This window comes from Empidonax traillii, unplaced genomic scaffold, assembly GCF_003031625.1.
Source record: "Empidonax traillii isolate 1590-97213 ecotype Southwest subspecies unplaced genomic scaffold, ASM303162v1 scaffold157:size2224338, whole genome shotgun sequence".
In the NCBI taxonomy this organism is placed as follows: Eukaryota; Metazoa; Chordata; class Aves; order Passeriformes; family Tyrannidae; genus Empidonax; species Empidonax traillii.
The window spans coordinates 844,153-865,136 of NW_020955350.1; the positions used below are offsets into that span (position 1 = coordinate 844,153).

Genomic DNA, 20,984 nt, shown 5'->3' on the forward strand with positions numbered 1-20,984 from the left:
TTTAAAAATTGAGAAACCTTTTGATGAAGAATAAATATAAAAGAAGAATTTATTTACTGAAAGATTAAATTCCAACATGGAGCCTAAACTACAGAGAAGATGAAATTTATTTTTAATAGTCAGTTGATCGATCAATGTACTTTAATCTGGCTCTGGAAACCTAAACTGATCTTCCTGAAAATGCATCATTTTTTTCTTGCTCTACCAAGCTAGAACAGAAGGTCTCTCTCATTCTAGCTACACTGATTATATGAAAGTACATGCTCTCGATAGCTTAGTAAACCCCCATGATATAGGCAATCTTAAATTTTGTTTGTTTGTTTGTTCTTTCTGATTTAAAAGCTGAGGAAGAGCTTTATTTAAGCTTAGGAAGAATCTGATTTTAATAAATGCTAATTATTTAAAGGGAAAGAAGAACAACTCCAGGACAAACTTACATGTCACAACGAGCTCCTATCTGAAAACTCTCATAAGTCTCCAGCAGCAAAGGTTCCTAACTCACTTTCTTCTAACATCCACATAAAATAATCATGGTAATTTACTACTTCCTACCACACAGTAATTTCATTCCTAGAATCACAGTAGAGTCCTTCTGCCCCTTTGTCCCACTGCAATCATTCCTTCTACCAAAATAAAGGCTGTTGCACATTCTTTCTCCCCTTCCCTACCCACTGGAAAAAAAAAAAAAAGGAAGACAGCAATTTACTTAAAGCCATGTCTGGGTCTTTGGATATATCATTCCCCTGGCAAGACAGCCAACATTACTAACTGCTGCTTTGATGACACTGGAATTGTATTCAGAGACTGTCAGGCATCCCCCCTTTATCCATCACTAAGTGTCTCTGGGGCTTAAGTGCTCGAACTACTCAAAGGTCAATGGAAATCTAAAAGCCCCAGGTGGTCATTTGAAAGGTTAGTATTGCCAGTTGTCAGATATTAAAACAACATTCTTTCCTTCTCCAGAATAAAGCTCTGTGCATGAGCGTTATGAATGGATTTTGCATTTTCTTCCTAGCAGGTAAAAGATTTTACTTCCAGGACAGAAAGTTTATGTACACTTTGTTTTATGAGACCGTACCCTGATATCCAGTAAAGCCAATGGACAAGCTCTTAGAAAAGACTTTAAGGACACTGGATAAAGCCATTAGCAAGCTGCAAAACCCCTGCCCTTTTTACCCCTCATAATAAGCATTAACACTGTCTGTGCAGCAGAAGATGATTTTAATAAAAGGAAAAAGCTAAAACATACACTGTACCTGTTAATGTATTCCCTCCCTTATATGGGAGATTACGGACTGCATCCAAAACAGCATCCTTTGTGCCATAGGCATTCAAATGCCATTCAATTCGGGGATCACCACTGTACTGTGCAAGACCTAAAGAACCAGAAATTAAGGTAATCCACTGGACAACAGAGTAGGGGTTTTTTGAAGTATCTACACTTTATCTACTTGATTACCAATACCTTACTGTAAGTAGCTCTGGTACTATAGTGGAAAAACTTCAGTGGTTGACAACAATATGAGTATGTTCTGGGTGAAAACTCCTCAGTTAATTTTCAAAGCCTTTTGCTCGAGTAATAAGTAAATGAGAAGCAAACAAGCACACAACTTGTTCAGAGTTTTTTAACAGTTCAAGACTATTTTTTTTTTGTAAAAAAACCAGTTTTACTTTATACACTTTTGAACAGTAGCGGATCACAAGTATAACATTTGAGCCAGTTTAAATCAAAAGAAAAGCCATCCACTGGCACATTCTGCCTCTGAAAATTAAACTGCAAGGATTTGGGTTAATGCTGACTGAAGTCAGTAAGACTGCTTCCACTGTTTTTATTTTTCCACTGACATTGCATTGGCATTTACCTAAGTTGAGGATCACAGTAAACTGTGAGGAACACAAACATTCCAGCAGCATATCAACTTACGATAGAAGTGCTAGTTCCAGATGAGGATGAATCTCACAAAATAAAGTAGCATTAATTTGTTAACTATCCTGAAATGATAATATTTTTACATTGCTAAGAAGTATTAGGGAAAAACTATAGCACCTTACCTACTCTTGTTTTCTCAGATCCCACATTGAAAGCAGAAACCAGGTTTTCCAGGAACAGTCGAACAAGCCTGAAATTGAATCTGCCAATACTCCAAGAACCATCTACAAGTATCACAATATCTGCAATTGCTGGAGTTTTACAGGTAAACAGGCTTCCTGTAAATCATTAAAATTAAAACAATATTATTAATTCAACAATAAAATCACAACTCAATAAATAAATGCCTTCTTCCTCCCACTAAGCTTAATAATTAAAGCTTTTTTCCATGGTACAAGTGAGAAATAAGCAAAATTACTAAATGTGTTTGTTCTATATTCAGTAATGGAATAGTCTGGCCATTATCTACTTCCATTCTTTCATTAAGGTGTTCAAAATTACTGTTGGGAGACCCATGAAAATAAATCTTCCTTCTAAAAATAAAATACTTGAGAAAGAAAAAAATTAACTGCAATAGAACACAACCAATCCAGCAGTTCATTGTCATTCCCAGTGTACATATACAATTTCAGTCCCAGTACACAGTTCATGACATAACCCTAAGCACAGAAAATGCAGAGAGAACTACCTAGAGATGCAGACATCCAAAACAGTTATCAAGGCCCCTTTTACAGTCAACACGGAAAACCAGGTGTTTCTATACATCTCAGCAGCTCTGTAGAAAACCATCACCTGCCACTGTAGACTTGTAAAGTTAGAAGTGAATCTCACTCCTGGGAGTCTAGAGCAAAACTGGAGGTCGGTTGAATCTGCTGTATTACACCTAAGTAGGAGGCACTCAATACAGCAAAGGTAAAATGCAAAGACCTCAGATTCAAATTCACAGTCTCTAGGAGAATGAGCACCACGTGAAGCTTTAGCCTTACAGATAAATGTAAAACACAAAAATACAAGAGCATTTTAAAAAATCACAACAGAAAAGATTTGATGAGAATTAGCAGAGGTGCATGTTAATGGTCTCTAAGGTTTAGCAAATCAATAGGGAAATCAGAGGAAATGGAAGTAGAGATTAGACACAAATTGCACGATAAAACAACTGAGAAACCTAAACAGAAGTGTCAGTTTGAGAAAATGACAGGAAGAGAAGTAAGAGAACAGAAAAGGTTTCCACAATCTCAGACATGATTGTCATATTCAACAGAAGTGTTTATGTGACTGTAAAAGTAAAGTTGCTGAAAAAGTGACTCACATCATAGGGAAGGAAAGCAAAGGAATGATGTTACACAGGTATAACAAACAAGAGCTTATATTTGAAGTACAGATATAGCAAACTCCCCAACAGACTGACTATAGAATAAGGATGGAAGTAGGAAAGCCAAAGCAAAGCAGGTTAGTAGAAAAGGTCATCATGAACCATTTAGGGTCATGTATCATGGTCCTGAATACAGTAAAAAACAAATACAGATTAATGCAGTAGCTGCAGCCCAACTTTGATCATCATTTTTGTCAGGATCCACTTCATAAATTAGATCACAAAGAATACCAACACTTAACATGGTACTAACAGGAATCACCAAGTACACTGCTAGAAATGATCTTGAGCAGAGATATTCAGCAAATAAAAGAAGTAATTCAGTAAAAAATAATCCAAGAGGTGCTTGCATCAGCTCACAAGAAGCTCTCCTGTTACAGAGGGAATAAACCACATGGCTAGCAACTGAAAATTCTGGCACCATATTATTAATGACAATCTTTTCATTAAATACAAAATGACAGTCTCACAAGCAAAAGCAATCTGATGTGCAGAAGGTCTACAATTGGTAATAATTAACAGTTAGACCCAAACTGTAGTGCAAATCCACTGAGCATTAAATCCAGTCCATAAAGTTACAGTTAATGTCTTAAACATGTACTACAAATGTTTTTAGAAGAACAGGGAACATTTCCTACGTGCAGCTAGCAGTGCAGAATAAGTTCTAAACACATGACAAAAATTCCACTTAAAAAGATGCCAAAACAAATATTTTATTTTAGTTTTTACAGTACAAGACAACACTATTTGAATTGGCAACACATTTTAATGTATCAACACTGGGGAACATTTAGTAATCATCAGAAAAATGATCTTAAATTGGAAGATAAATCCAGTGGAGGTCCAAATCTTTATGTCACTGAAATCAATGGGAAAACTTCCCTTGATTTCAGTGGGACTGGAATCTGGTTTTTTTTGATTTAACAGGAATCTACTGGTCACTGCAAAATTAATGTTTTAAATATCTTTGCCAAATAAACTTCCTGTTAATCAGTCTGCATTACTCGCAGTACATGAATATGTGGTTCAGTTGTGCCATTCTCCCACTGGCCATGATGAGCATCACCAGCTTCAAAAGAACTGCTGGCAAAGTAAAAGGTTGCTCAACACCAGGAAGAATGAAAGCACTGGACTCCTGATTCACATCCAAGCAGCTGTACTACAGCACAGATGTACCTTTTCAGTATTATCCCAGCAGTTTAATCACATAGTCCAGTGAGAATAACAGGATTTGTGTGGCTGCATTTTCCTTCTCTACTTCTAAAATCATATGCTGGGTATGAAACCCAGTTATTACTCCGGGTCTTAATCATTTCATATCAACAGGTTTTGCCTATAAGGCTTCTTTAATCCTGTAGTGATGGCTTTGTGAATAAAGGTTTTTATTGTTTTTTCTAAATCCATTCAGCTAGGCAAAATCCAAAGAATAAAGAAAACAATAACGACATTCCTTTCAATATTTTATTTCCACATCATCAGATCAGAGCAAATAGTATAATGCAATTATTTTTTTGTTAAAGAAACGTGTGGTTTGATCCAAGATTGTACTGCAAGGTCACAGTGTGAAAATTTGATTCATTCTTCGTAGGTGGAAGATACTTGTTGAATCTTTTCTGCATAAAACATTTAGGTTTTGTTACTTCTGTACACCAACTATTTGCTTATGTTTTCTCCTTGTTGTACTTAAAAGAATTGTAGAAAGTTCCCTAAAATGGAATAAACAACAGTGAGATATTAAACAGAATAACACACTGATAGAAATCTTTACAACCTGATAGGAATTCAAACACCATGACATTCTAGTTTATAAAGTTAGTCTAAAAGACACTGTGTAGCAAATGATTTGTGCACCCCACTGGGATTAGCCAGTTTCCATCACCAGTTCTTGCAAATGTCTTTTTCAATAATCTCTCCATATAACCATACATAGTCATGAATTCCTGGAGAGTTTGAGGAGAATTTTGAACATTTCAACTATCTACACATAACTTTAACAGGCAATTTTCCCAACAATCCTTCTTAAAGGAGGATGACAGGAGAGCATTCCATACAATAAAGCTTTCAACAGTCAGTGTTTTAGTCCACTAAAAGTTTCAATAGCGTGATCAGCTTATGCTTTTACTCAGTCACCAAGAAATGAGCAGTGAGAAAGAAGGTCCCACTTGCCTCTGAATTGTACAATACTCACCACTTTCAAGAGCAGGACAGTAGAGAAGAGACCAGGTATTACCCAATTTTGCATAGTGCTCCCTAATGTTATTTAGAAAGCATTACTATATTTCAAGTGCTGCACTCCACAACAAACAACAATAGAGCCTGTGGTTTTTAGGTAAGCAAAAATAACAGAATTGCACATATCACAAAGTTAGAATAAGAGCTTAAATATTTTACAACAGCAGCTGCCTTCAGTGCACCCACCTACACTTGGTGGAGAGTTTTTATGGGGAGAAAGTAAATTAATGGACTTTCTATAACAAATATACAGTCTTCCTAGCATTATTTGGCAGAAGGAACTTGCCACTCTGCCAGGAAGCTAACTGCGGAGGCAGGGACTTGGTCTACTCCTTTCTGCTTGTCACAGATGAAGGAATAGGTTCAAAATTTCACCTTCAAAGGCACCAGCATACAACTAAAGGCTACCAGCAATGTTTTATGGCAAGGTATCGGCACAAAATCTACTTCAGTATTGCCAAAAATCATATAATCCTCAAGAATTTTTGTTCCCTTTTTTCAGGGAAATCTTTCAAAGAATAGCCAGCATTAAAGGAGCTTTGCATCTACCAAATTAAGGTTCTTGCTTTTGATTCCTCAAGTTCCAGGCACTAAAGGTGATGTTTGTGCTTGCACTTCCAATATGCAAGTGCTACAGCACTATCAACACCATGTCAAAATTTGGCTTCACTCTCAGCCAATGATGGCAATGCTGAAAAAAAGATCCAGCTAGAATTTCCTAGGATAGAGCGGGAGAGTTACTGGAGCCTGCAAAACGTGACCCTTGAGACATCCTATTGAAGGGAATGGAGTGCAGTGAGGCTTGGGAGGGGCTCTGGCAGGGCAGGGGCTGCTCAGAGCACAGCAGGGTCTGCAGGCTTCAGGAAACACTGACCACCTCTCCGTGGCTGCATTTTCCACCCGTGGCTGTTCCTTCACACACGTGTTCAGTGAGCAAGTGAGCAATGGTAAAAAGCTAAAGTTTGACCAAAAAAACCTGCAAGCCTTACTTAGACAGAAATACAAAGCTATGATTTTTAAACTAGAGTAGTGGCTCTTTGACCCTTGGAGTTAATACAACTACTCTTTCAAAGTTCCTTGGAAGTCAAAGGGAGAAGCAGCAAATACAGGCGCTGCTACATGGGAGGACTCAGTGCCTCAGACAAACCAGTTCAATTTGCATTCAGTCATGATACGTTTTGCAGGAACACATTTGATATTTTGCCTCCCCTTGGTATGAAACTCTGTTCTCATTTTCAAGAGCCAAAACACACACTTCTGCTAGAAGAAGTTAAGACTATAATTCTTTCTGAGTCTGCAATATGTCGTTTCCTTTCTTACTCCCTGTCACAGTGGAAAAGTCAAATAATATATGTGGACGAGAGGAAGAAAGTTCAAGTAGAGGTCAATAATAATACAGTATGAATAGAAGACTCGTTCATGGCATAACAAAGCACAAAAGCAAGAAGCTTGTTGACAGAAGCAAGTGAAAAATACCTTGTGAATAAAGCATGAATACCAGAGAACAACCAGTCCTCCCCAATGACTGACAGCGCCACAGCTGAGCAGAAGCACCACTGAGGACAAGGGCAACATAAATCTACTTCAGCAAAATGCCACTTCTTTTTTGGAAAAAGGGTTAAAAAAAATAGAGGGACGTGAGGCAGTGTTCAGCTCCAAAATTCAGTAACTCACTAGTCCACACTCCTGACATTGATATTACTGCAGTGTGCTGGTGATATCATCATTGCACTTGGACCTCAGTTTAACACATCCCATATGTTAGGTCATGGACCAGACAGTTCCATACAATGTAACTGCTGTTCTTTGAACTAGATCCAACCATAGCTTGAATTTGAAGGACTCAAATGCTGGAACATCATTAGGCTGAAAGAGCAGCCCAACAAGGTTAGAAGTTTGTCCATGCTCCCTAGGAAAAAAAAAATACATTAAGCAGCCAGCCCTTTCCCATGGAACTTATTCTGTTCCAGGAAACCAATATAGGCCAACTGGTATGCCTACAAATTTGTTATTTGGAGGAGTTGGAATATTAAGACTCACCGAATCTGTTGTATCTAATCATGTCACATTTGACTGTAGTTCAATAATTTTGCTTCTTTCAGAAAATACACAGCAGTAACTAAATACTATTTAAAGCGTACCTTCTGAATTTAAAGCCAAAAAACCAATTAAAGCAGTAGCTGACAACACATTAATTACCTACATATACTGGTGATAATTCTCAAGGGTGAGAGAAGAAAGCATACAGCCATTTTCTATGCACATTTACATGCACACTCAATAACAGCTGTACTTCTGAAGTAATCACTGGTTTAGAAAAACTTTCAGGACTTTCTTCCTAAATCTGAACTTTTTAATTTGCTTGAGAGACAAAATAAATATAAAAGGTAACTATGAAAGAAAGTGCTGATCTTTTCTTGCAGACCACTGTTGATTGATAGCACTGAATCACCTGATGTCTGCAGCAGCTTACCAAACAGCAACACTAAACACTCTTGGCCTGTGCACCTAGATAGAAAAACATCTTTTAAAATCCCTCTGCACTTAAACTGAGAGTTTAAAACACTGGTTTTAATTTCTCTTCCAAAGGGCAATGTGTCAGCACAGAACAAAGCACACTGCTGGTCTTTCCCGAAACCGAAGTTCAACATGGCAAGATGCCGTGTCCATTTATCCACAGCTCACACTGAAGATGATCTGTGACCCTCCTGTAAAGTAAATGAAACCTAAGAAACTCTCCTACAGATTACAGTGATCATTCTCTACTTCTCTTTCCTCTCGCTTCTGCATCTGAGTGCATGAATGTTTTAAATGAAACAGCTGTCCTAAAGTCTACATTACTTTTCAAGATGGAAAAGTGTAATTTTTTATTAACATGGTCATTCACCCTTACTATGTAACTAATATGCCAGGATTTAAAAGGCTTATTTCTCCCTTTGCTTTAGGGAAGTATAAAATCCCTGACACAGTTTTCTCTGGCTATCTAGAAGACAGGTAATCAGGGCACTTCAGACAAAACTGGTACTCAGATATCCTCAACATTAGGTTGTACATAGAAATCCTCTAAACCATGACAAAAAGCTGGCCTGTGTCTGAGCTTTTAACACAACAGGTAAAGTAACGGAAAAGAGTTCGCTAAGAGAACAAGCTGCATACTTACAGGAGTCAGTAGCACAATTAAAAACTAGTTGAAGCGAACTGCTACAGCACTATTAAATTACAGCTCATTACTGCAGCTCTAGGTACATAGGACGTTCTGGCCAGTGTGTCTAGAAACAAAAAGGATGGTGCAATACAATTACAGTGCAGAAGACTTCCAAATTCAAGGCCCTATATTACCTTCAAGCAGTTCTTGAAATAATATTTTCATAATGTAACCACTGTATATGCCTGCATAAATACAAATACATGGTGATCTTTAGAAGCATCACTAATTTGGGGTATCAAGTGTCAATCCACAAAACCCCAGGATGCCACTCATGCCCACTTGAATGTAGCAATTCTTCCATTCTTTAATTAGCAGAGATGTCTAAGTGACCACCTTGACTTATTCTGTGATTCTGTTTATTAAAGTATCTGTCTGCCACCACCTCCTCAAAGTTTTTTTCATTCTTCCTTCAAGGTTGCCATACAAATTTTAAAAAGTGGTTGGGGGTTCAATTTGTTACTATGTAGCTTCAGTTTCAAAGAGGTACTGTCTTACATCAAAGAGAAGCATCACTCATGATATACTGAGATGTCTGCCTAGAATATACACAGTCCTGAGCAAGACTTCCAATTATGAGAATTCATGCTGCCAGATGATGAACTGTTAAGGAATGTCTCAGCAGGGTAATTATGAAAGTGTTTCAATAATGAAACATGTCAACATGGACCCTGAATCTGACTTAAGGGAACATCGCTTGCTGCCAGCAGAATCCAGCCATGCCAGCACAGTGTGGATTGGATAGATGCTCAAGAGTTAATGACTTGAAGAAATGAAAAGCAGTCTGAAGATAATGGAAGACCAAAAGGCCATTCATTCACCCAAGCTTCTATTAATCCATCATTCAAGGATGTGAACAGCAGTCTCCCACTTCAACTACGAATAGATTGCACAAAAAACGGTCAGTACCTTAGGAAAAGCTACCAAATTAAAGAAGAGCCCAGACAGGTTTTCATTTAGTAATGGTTCAGATTTACCAAGCATTATATGGATTTACTGTGCAGAGATAGGAGAAGAAACATAACTCAAGGGTTATGAACTTGAGGATAAGCACCTTTTAGCTCAGCAATTGTGAACCTGAGTAGTTCTGGCATCAGGAGGTGGATCACTTTATGACAAAAATCAAATTTGCATTTAGGTCCCAGACAGGCTGTTTCTTTTTCTGCTCATAGAGTAGAAAGAGAGCTGTAAAGTTGCTTTCTTTTTCCAAACTACAGATTCTCTAGATATCTATGTCAACACTGTGCTTACTCTTCAATGAAGCAGATGCATTCAAGGAGACTTCCTAAAAAGGGACAGGGGACAGGGAGGGACACTGTGTATAAAGGAAAGGCAATCTGTCCAATCTCCAGCTTCTGCCTGGTCTGGAACACTAATGAGAGGCAATACACAACCACAACCACTCATATGACGTTAAAATACTGACAGATAGAAGAAAAGCAGTTCCTCCTACAGAAAGGAAGAGCCAGGAGATAAGTAAGAGGAATCCCTGATTAACAATGGAAATTGGCCATCATTTCTAATGTCAAGCTTTCTATTTTTGGAAAAAAGCAAGGGTTTGTCATCTGACATATACATAACAACTTCCAATTTAATACTCACTCTGAAACTAGACTAAGGTAAATAAATAAAATTTAACTTAATTTTACACATATTCAGAATAGACAAGGCAGCTACAAAACACATAGGAGACCCTTCTTATCTTGAAATCAACTCCTTGCTCCAAATCTCTCTCTCTGTTCTTCTTGCTTCCCTGGCATCACTTCAATCAGGGATTCCTTCTGTCAGGATCAAAGTGCACAACTCAAAGTAAACCCTTTCCCAATTCCAACTTTCATAGCAACTTTCAGGTCTTCATTTTCAAGCTTGCTTTCTCTCAAAGGTATATTTTTCTCTTATTCGGATTATTTCAACACACTTGCAAATAAACTAAGGGCTCTTTAGTTTGGCCAGATGGCAGATGTAAATGCTGCAATCTCGAAATGTAGCTTGCTTGGTTTTCTCCAAAGCAACTAACAAATGTCAGCAAGGGAAAAGCGCGTAAGAATTCTGTCCATGTCAGTGCTGATACTTCCCATCAGGTTTTTTAGTCGTGGGAGGCATGAAGGAGTCTTCCAAATTACCCTGGCCAGGTCCACAGAAGTATTGCCATTGCAGAATGAAATCCAAGTCACAAGTCAGAGGACAAAAAAGCCATTTCCTCCAGAGAAATTCTTAAGATTAATTCATGGAATAAGCATTGATCATCCACAGCACAATGAGCTAAAACTTTCTGGACAGTAAAGGGGAGTTTACCCAAGAGTTTCTTGGAACAGAATCCTTCTGTAAGTCCTCCAGTGACTAACAAGGAATTTCTAATATACAAAGTTCTGCATGGCAGCTCACAGTTTTATAAATTAGCTTGTAAAATTAATGGATGCCTCTCATCAAATTCTACCTTTTGATAAGTACAGAAACCAGCATGGCTTGTATGCAGTATCCTAAATTCATATATCAAAGGAAGGGTACATTCTGACAATACCTACCTATGACAACTTCACCTCTTGTTTTTAACAGATATTTGCATCACGTGAAGTTGAGAGAGAAGATGGTGTCCATGAGGAGTCACACAGAAGAAGGGAAAGCCATCACAACACTTGGCACAAGTTAAAAAACAATCACTGTCAAAAACCTCCCGTGCTCTAACATGGAGGTTTAACACGCCTGCTGACAGGATTGCTGGGCAGGTTCTACGTGGAGTCCAGCGCAGAGATCTTTTAGCACACATCAGAATGGTGATCCGACCAGCAGTGAAACCACTGAAACCACTGTCTGCAGGCATTTCAGTTACAGTCCTACTGCCTAAGATCAAGTGGTTAGGTGCTGCTTTCACTAGTGAAAGCTGAGATAGAAGACATCATGAATCCTCTGCTTGGGCTAAGATAGGGCAGAACAAAGCAAAGTGACTTCAAAGCCAAAGAGTGAAAGCAAATTTAGATCTAAAAAATTATTTCTGGGCTAAGCAGCTTCAGAGTGATCAGAGGGGCATGGTGAGAGAAGCATAATTATAAATGCTTGCCAAAGCCTTGTGGTGATCCAGAATGTTCAAAGAACGCTGCAGCATTGTCCAAGCATTCCCCAGTCTTCTCAAGGGAGGTGTGAGGATCTGAGGCCACCCCCTCTAAAGAAGCACAGAGGATAGATTCATTTCTATATTTATATTTCATTTAATTGATTAGTAAATGCCAAAACAGGCAGGTATACACCACACACTCAAGCTACTCACAAAGGACCACGTGTCACTGCATGCCGCACAGTGCTGGCAGACCGGTTTTTGGTAAAGACTAGAAAAATATTTGTCAAGATGGTAAGCATAGAACTGAAAAGTAAACTGAAAAGAAAAAAAAGTCCTGAACTGACAGCCTATATAGAGCCCTCAGCTGAGAGGCAGTTATGATAGCAAATGTGCATCCTGTTTCATACGTGACAAGGCAGTGCATCCACATACCCCCTAGAGACCCTGCAAAGATGAAATATTCAAGCCTCAGTACCGTGCATATACATCTTTTAGGGTAATGTAGACAGTAGCCTACCATTGAGACAAATCCAATCAGTAATTCTAAACTTCATTATAATTTCTGATGCAGGCTTTAATCTACAAATGTCCAAAAATTAAACCTATCATAGAGAAATGCTCCACAATGTTCAAAGAACTTAACATATCTCCAAGCAGGAAATGCATTTGTTCCTATTCTGCAGCATCAAGAACGTGATGCTAAAGGCTACTGGTGAGGGTTATGTCTACACTTTGTAATGCAGGATAAGGTAGAACATCTTGAGCTAGCTATCTGAGCAGGCTAGCATGTTCACCAGGGAGAGTGCTGTACTGAACAACAGAGCTGCACTGCTCTCAGTTTCGAATTAAATGTGTTTGCATCCAGCTCAAGCAACCCTTCAATATGATATTGCACTGCACTGGAACAGAAGAAAACAAAAGGCAAACAAAAACTGTGTTTGCCTCTTGTGAGAATCCAGCACAGACCCAGAAACTAAACTGTAAATACACAGTCTCATCAGGTTGGTATCTTCCAAGATCCACAACTCATTTTTATAACTTGTACTCACATTTTGATAACTTGAATTTACTTCATAACATGGTCTGTTCATGGTTCAGACTGTTGGGGATCACTGCTTAAGGGGTAACGAGACACGGGTACAGGAACGAGTATCCAAGGGTTGAACAAGATCTGTTATGAGATATTTAGGGGAGGAACCAAAAGCATTGAAAGGGAGGGATCAAGGTAGTTTGGGGAAGAACAGAAATGGGAAAATAGGAAGATAAAGGGGCCAGTGGCTGGTTAGTAGCACTTGCTTGGCCAAGCCCTGTGCTTCATCACCCCAGACCTACTGGGACCATGTGCTTAGTCTTGCTATTGGTTGGGGATGGGACAACCCTGCACACTCCTACTAGGCTAAAGGGTTCAGTGGCCCCCAGTGCAAGACAAAAAAGAAATAGTACTGAAAGCAGGAGAGCCAAGTACTTTCCAAAAACTTTGCTTTTATCCTCTGATTGGAGAATCAGATGAATGTGCAAGGGCTGAGAAGAAAAGGACTGTTTGGGAAGGACAGATGGGCACTGGGGAAAAATGCCCACACAGCATAGTTAGGATTTCTTTTTTCTGCAGCTCGTAATCAAGAGCTAAAGTGTCCTCCAGAAAGCTCAAGAAAACACTGCTAGTAAGTCAAATTATAGGTTGTGTAAAGACATAGTTAATGAGTTCCATAGCCAAGGAGTTCAGCAAGTAATAAAAAAAAAAAGAAAAATGTCATGACTAAAACCAACATTTGCAGTTACATTAGCCAGGATGAAGTGAGTTAAACTATGAAACACTGCCAATGAAGCAGAAGTTCAGAAGGTATTCATTCCTGCAGCTTAGTCAAATACCTCATAGCACTCATTTCACACTGTCTAGTAACACTTACTGAAGCATCTGATATTAACTAAACAAACAAGTTAATAAATTAGATAATTAGTGTCTTCTCCTGTATAGTATCTTAATATACCTCTCTCTGGATTTCTTCGACTCTGCTTAAGTAGTTCCATTCAACAGTTATGAAGCAAATGTCAACGTTTATTTGCATCAAAGGTGACAGGAGTGTTGGAAGAAGAAAGCAAATCATTGGATCTTTTAAACTTACTGCACCTCTCATTTCTATCACTATCCAAAGACTGATTCAGCCTTCACTGCAGGAGTTACTATAGTTGAAACCTCAGAAACCACGTATTAGAAAGACAAAAAAAATCAAAAACTATCTCACTGCAAAACAAAATAACTTTGGATCTGTCTACATAGTTTTTGCAGGGAGCTGAGGACTCCATCTATTTTCTACACATAGATTAGGAAGCTAAAAATTACAATCCCAGGAAAAACTACAAAAGATCCAGCACCGAAGAGACATCGTTTCTGCAAGATTCAGAGCACTGGCAGATCATACTCACCTGAAATAAACTGCAGGTTACTTACTCCTGCTTAGCACTATCACATGACAGATGGTTTCAGGTGTCTTTCCAGGACACTTTATGATACTAAGTGCTGAAAGTGCTAAAAACTTGACATTTAGTACAATATCACCAAAATCTCTTCTCTGTGCAGCACTGAGTAGTGAAGAAAACAAAGAGGAGAGTGGAACGCCATGTGTCAGAGGGAACTCTGACAAAAGAGCAGCCATTCTTCATAATATGTATAACTTTTTTTTGTATATATATATGCATATCTATATGCACAATAATAATAATAATGATAATGTACCACTAGTAGTGTTAAATTCACTAAAGATCCCTAATAATATTAAATTCTTTCAAAGCAAACATTTGTTTACTCTTACAGGTAATTTTTACCTCTTCCTCAAAAAAATTTTATATTTAAATTAATATACAAGTGCAGGAATATCGATCAAGACACATGAAGTCAACTATTCACTGTTTTTAACATTAGTTCAGGTCATATTACCTACATACAGATTATGTAACCTGGCATCTGCACCTTGCTGTTATACTTTGTGGCAGCCAATGAGCATTACATAGCTCATTATACAGAGCCTCTGCTTTTCTATCTGTAAGCCCCACTATGATTCCCACTCTGTTTTCCACTCACCCAGTGCCTAATTTTTTCATTGCCAAGTTATCCTTTCTATTCTTATGGCCCAAAATATTAGCTAAAAATTCACTTTCCTAAATTTCTACCTGCCTGTTTCAGTCTTCCACAATGAGAAACTCAGATCTAGTATTGTCAATTGATTTCTCCTAGACCTTTCTCTATATTCCTTTTAGGAAGGGAACTGAGGGGCAATACCCATTTTTTCAGATCTTCCAGTTGGCTCTGCACTGGCTCAGAAAGCTCGGGTAATGTTCTTTCTGCCAGTTTGGTTCCTGGCACACGATAAAGGTGACTTCATCTAAGGCATTAAAAAAGCTACAGTTGTCCCAGGCTTTTTAACTCAACCACAAATAATTCGATTTTTATAGGAATCAGTGAAAAAAACCCACACCTACCCCTAATGGACATTTCTCCAAGGATAAAACATGATTTTCAGTAGGGAAGACTGAATGAACCACCATGTTCTGTGCTGTGCAGTGAAGAGCCCTGAGCTCCTTAACAAGTCACACTTAATGTATGACTACCTTACATGTGCCTTACAATGAGAAAGTAACTGTAACACTCTGATACATAAATCACAATCTTTTATGGGAGCTTATTTCTCATTGTTTTTATAGTCTGTAGCCTGTTAAAGGTTTATCCTGACAACACCTGATTCAGAAGAGAAATCTGGTCCATGCATGCTCTGGGCTGTCTCAAATCATCTTGATTTCAGATTTGCACAAGGGAATTTCCAAACAGGATAGGTTAAAGACAGTGTAAAAGCTTTACTCTAGTAAAGCACTAATAGAGCATCTCTGGTATTGGGTGTTTGTGGCCAGATTTGGCAGGAGGGAAGCTGCAGAGGTGGCCTTTTTGGAGAAGTGGCCAAGTGTCCGTGGACAGCCAGTGGCACCTCTGGAAAAACACACTGAAGAAAAGACAGAAAATTTCAGGCAAAAAGAGGAGGAAAGGGAGGAAAAAAGGAGTGAGAAACAAAAGATGGAACCCCAAGGTCAGAGGAAGGAGTGCTCCATGGCAGAGCAGATATTCCCTGCAGCCTGTGGATGACATATGTTGGAGAAGAAAGCTCTGAGACAAAAGGAATGGCAGAGAGAAATCCCTACATCCCGCTCATAACCCCAAAACTCCCCTTTTGTACACTTGCTTTCTCTCTGAAGGGACTTGGACTGACTATAACTTGCAGTGATAACAAGGGAGGAGGAGAGGAGTCTGCAAAGAGGTCAAGCTGAGCCTGGGAAAATGGGGAGGAAAGCTGTTGTTTCCCACTACCCGCATTAGCAATTTTTTTTAACTGGCAATAAACTAAGTAAATCTTCCTCCACTTGACTCTGTTTGCCTACCATGGTAATTGGTAAGCAGTCTCCCTGTCTTTATCTCAATCCATGAACTTTTTCATTCCTGTTCTTCTCTTCTCTCCAATCCTGCTGGGGAGAGGAGTGAGCAAGCAGCTAGGTGGGATTTTTGGCTGCTAGCCTAGGATAAGCCACCACACCTCTCAACTAAAAACCCCCAAAAATCAAATAATCAAGCACGAAGATAAAACTGGTCCTCAGTGTTTTGTTGTTTTTATTGAAATGGGTAGCTACACCCAGTTCAGATACATGGAGAAATATCCTGCAGAAAAGAGATACAGTCACATATTTGCCACGGGATATAGTCAAAACACTGTGATTCTCCCCTCCCCAAAGGGATTTGATTAGAGAATCACTCAAAGAAGCTCTCTGAGAAACTGTAAAACATCTGAGAAGGCACAGAATGTATTAACCCCTGTCATTGTACAGAAAGGAGCTTTGTACATGAGGGAGCTGGCAAAGTGCCAGGGTACAAGGACTCAAATATCAGTGCGTGCTGAAAGAAGCTGCATCTGGGAGCTTTTTCTCAACAGAGAGAAAGAGAGAAGGCTTCTGACATTATTAATATGAGAGTACCTAGAAGTGATAATAAATCACTAAGCTGAAAAATGACAGGTTCTGAAAAATACAGAAAGGAGGTTTAAGACTTGAAAGTGGTTGCACAGAAGAACTACAGAAAATCTCTGGAAATCAAGTAAAAAGTGAGCATCTGATGGATAAATGTTAGACATTAGGGCTGAATTAATTTGGCACCATGACATTACTGGATATACACCAGAGGTTTGCTTGCGATAAGAGCACAGTACTCGGAGCAGGAAAGGAGTACATCTTTTCAAACCACTTGAATGGGTAGGACAGAATAGGTGGAAAATTTTAATCTAGGTTACTGAATCTGCTGGAAAAATTACTAGCAAGCCATACAAGGCGCTGACAGCATCCCATAAAGACAGGCAAAACTCTAATACAATCTTCTGTCTTCAAGGACTAAAGAAGGAGGTAAATTTGGGAGTTCAGGAGAAGGCATACATGCCTCCCAGCATGGTAGAGCTTCAGGTGAAAATTGCATAATCAATCCTCCAAAGCAAAGATGAAAATAAGAGTGAGATGCTTTGGAAACATCAAGAATCATTAACACAGATAACCATCTTGCATTTCTTAGCAAAGAGCTGGCTTCGAGGAACAGAAGGGTTATGGTGAAATCTTTTTCCATTTGAAATCGAAAGAGAAATTTCTGGGCTTTATTGTGTGACCCTGAAGAAAGAACATTAGCTAAGTATTCATAAACAACAAGTTTACACGATTTGTGCCTCTTGCGCCTTTCAGGAAAATCAGCAGGATACATCAGTTACCATAATACACAAGCTGGAGGTTGTATTATTGACAGCTCACATGCTTTTTCTTACACACTGACAAGTATATTGCTGTGTTTCATTAGTTTCATCCCAAAACAGCAATTCCAGATTTTCTGGCCAACTAAATGCCAAATCTGTCCTAATACTCATGCTGGAGAATTTTGTTACATAATTCTCCATATGCAGGAGAATGACACTTGCCTCTCTAAGGCTTGCAAGGACACTCTAGTTTCTTCTTACATAAGCATCCTTCTGTAACAAGTGGAGCAGATGCTCACAGAAGATACTGCCTTACATCAAAATTTGACAATAAGTGAAAAATTAGGGTTTTGCTACTCTTTCACTCAAGGCAAGAGCAGAAGCCACAACCACTGATGGTAGCAATCTGGACAACAGCTGTTTTCAATTCTTTTTATGGACAAAGATTGCTCTTGTTTACAGGTAAGATATTATATCAGTCCTATGAGGAGTGACTGAGGGAGCCAGGGTTGTTTAGCCCGGAGAAAAAGAGGCTCAGAGGGGACACCTTATTGCTCTTTACAACTACCTGAAAGAAAGTTGCCGTGAGGTAGGGGTCAGCCTCTTCTCCCACATGACAAGTTATAGGACAAGGAGAAATGGCTTCAAGTTGCACTAGGGGAGGTTCAGGTTGGATATTATGAAAAAAATTCTTCAGAAAAGAGGGGTTAAGCACTGGAATAGGCTCCCCAGGAAGTGGTGCAGTCACCATCCCTGGAAGCATTCAAAAAACAAGTGGACGTGGCTCTTTGTGAGATGGTTTAGTGGACATTGTGGTATTAGAACAAAGGCTGGACTTAATGATCTTGAGGTCTTTTTCAACCTTAATGATTCTATGATTCTAATAACTTCTTTTGTGCTGTTAACTCTCATGGTCTTAGCAACTGGACCGAGGATAAAAACACAGCCACAGAATGTATCAGGGTTGCTATTAAATCCATCAAATTTAGCCATACATTAAATTGTTATGAAACCAATTAACTGCTAGCTGAATTTATTTAGTCGTACTCAAATCATTTCCTGTCAAACATCTGCAGAGGATGAAGTTGTTATTTTGGTTTTGCCATAAAATTTGGCACTTACTTATTTAATCCATTTCTTTCACACTCTTCCTTATTTCTTTGATCTGATTTCAATATGACGTATCTTTATATATTAAACTAGGAAGGGTTTGATAACATTACTCTGAGTATCAGTTCTGAGTTCACTTCTACCCCAGCTACACATTTTTTGCTGATGCTGTTATTTTTGCACAGTGTTTTTGCTTGGAATCTCACCCGACTCCCACTGAAGTCATTCACTTGGAATCTCCATCACTTTGAATAATCATTATACTGCATAAAGGGAAAAAATATGCAATAGCTAGACTGTAGGAAAAGGGTCAATTACTTTACAATAAAATATAGCTGTGTTGGGAATAGGGCTAAGCAAATTCAAGAATTCAAAAAAAATAACAATGTTTTTTCTTTCTGGTCAGGTTTGCTGATCAAGAAGTTTGTAAGTTTTGTCATTGTTTCAAATTTATACCCCAGTCTTCTAGTAAAACCTGCTATAGTAAGGCAATAGCTTTTCACAAGAGTTGGATGGGGATGTATTTTGCTCTGATACAAACTGCCCTGATACAACGGAAGTTCAGATGAGTAAAAAGTTGTGCATGGAGGAGGAAAGCGACTGAGCTAAAGACTTCACAAGTAAACAAAAATCCTAAAAAGGGAGAGACTGCAGAACTAATCTCCTCTTGCCAATTGTATTTTTGCCCCTACGCCATGAAAAAGCATAAATCCTCTCCCACAGTCTGGCAGACACTTTCCTCTGTCTGCATTTAATCAACATTTTCCTATTACAGGCCCAATTTTCCCTCCTTCAACTTTTATCGCTTGTCCCTCATTAAGAAAGCAAATCACTTTTTCCTTCTTAAGTTTCTTCCAACTCAGTTTTCCTCCAGACGTGATGTCGGAAAGATCACCTATATCAACTACCCCACCATGTACTAGCAGGTATAACTTGTCTCTAAGTGCTGCAAACTCTAGCTAACATTTTTCCCAGTATACTCAATGGAATTCAAGGGTGCTTTGGCTTGAGAAATGCTATATGGAACCAAACTTTCAAAGTGCTAATAAATAAAACATGACACAGCTATGTGTGGTAAGAATAAAAACCCACTGAAGTGAGAAAAATTTGCATGGGCTTCAAGAAGCTTTGGGTGAAGCCTTTGATACTTGCATTACTGGAGACAGAGCCAAAAGGGAAGGGGGAAAATGGCATCCTTGAAACTGTCCAGTTCTTTCACAGAGACTCTCTTTAGGCTCATACCAAGCTCTTCTCTGTGCTTGTTCTGTACATCATAAATAATCACTGAAGGGAATAATTACTGTTGGGGTTACTTCATAAAGAAGATGTTATTTGGATTTTAGAAAAACAGGAAATAGAGCTGTATATTAAGCTTGAACTAGATTTTCATCCATACTAGACAAAATCATGGCAAGCAATATCGCATTTCACCAGAAGATTGGCTCCTTGCAACTAGACAAAATTAACTCCTTTTTTTCCCCTCCCTCAAATTGTTTCAAATGTCTTCATATATATATATAACCTGCATTAGGACAGTTATCAAGTTATTATATGCCTAATTATACAATAGTATCAATTTGAATTTAGGTGGGAATCAATACTGCAAGACTGTCTTACAGCCAAGATGATATGAAATCATTATTATGTACACTCACACACACACAATTCTTTCACTCCTCAAAGTGCACCCAGGGGGGAAGTATAGGCAAAAGGATTTTAATAATTTTTGTCTATTCATGGTGATATTTAACACTTAATTTATAAAGTGGTAAAGCAAAACACAGAACTAAAAGCAAATCTCTGTTGTAGCAACTCTCCAATATTCCTGAAAATACTGATTTTTCCTTTCTGTTTAATTTAACCCTGGGAACCAGATTTAAAGTACTGACTTGCAGAAAATCTCTACAATGGCCAAGGCAAATAAAGAAGCTGATTATTGTAGGAATACCACATCAGTCATATGTGTTATGATCTGACCTTCTGGAGCTGGTTTACTCGCATTTGTTTTTTCTGGATCCTTCACCTTGGGTTTATTTGTTTCTTTTCTTCTCTCTATATCTTTAACTGAAAAGCAAAAGGGGAAAATAATCAATGAATCTAGAAACAATGCAGTTAGAAGCACATCATTTTCTTCTTCCAGATCAAGTATTTGCACACAACTTCTTAAGATATGCTTAGGTAACAAGTGACTGTTTCTGAGTTTTCCCTCCCTCCCTTTGGGTTTATTAGTTTTATGGATTGTTCCCCATCCTATCATCACTGAAGTTCTCAGAAGTGACTCTCCTCACACAGGAGAGTCCAAATAGTGACAT

The 20,984-nt window shown here is 38.5% G+C and overlaps 1 protein-coding gene across 1 annotated transcript in view; it reads right to left on the minus strand.

The window, feature by feature from the left end:
• The window catches only part of COL14A1 (collagen type XIV alpha 1 chain), a 110,572-nt gene that overhangs the window by 76,804 nt on the left and 12,784 nt on the right, over nucleotides 1-20,984 (minus strand). Inside the window, exons 5-7 of the mRNA XM_027884918.1 lie at nucleotides 20,650-20,736; nucleotides 2,053-2,208; nucleotides 1,257-1,376 (exon numbers count right to left, since the gene is read on the minus strand). Coding sequence (XP_027740719.1) covers nucleotides 1,257-1,376; nucleotides 2,053-2,208; nucleotides 20,650-20,736 — 363 coding nt within the window. The remainder of the gene's footprint in view (nucleotides 1-1,256; nucleotides 1,377-2,052; nucleotides 2,209-20,649; nucleotides 20,737-20,984) is intronic.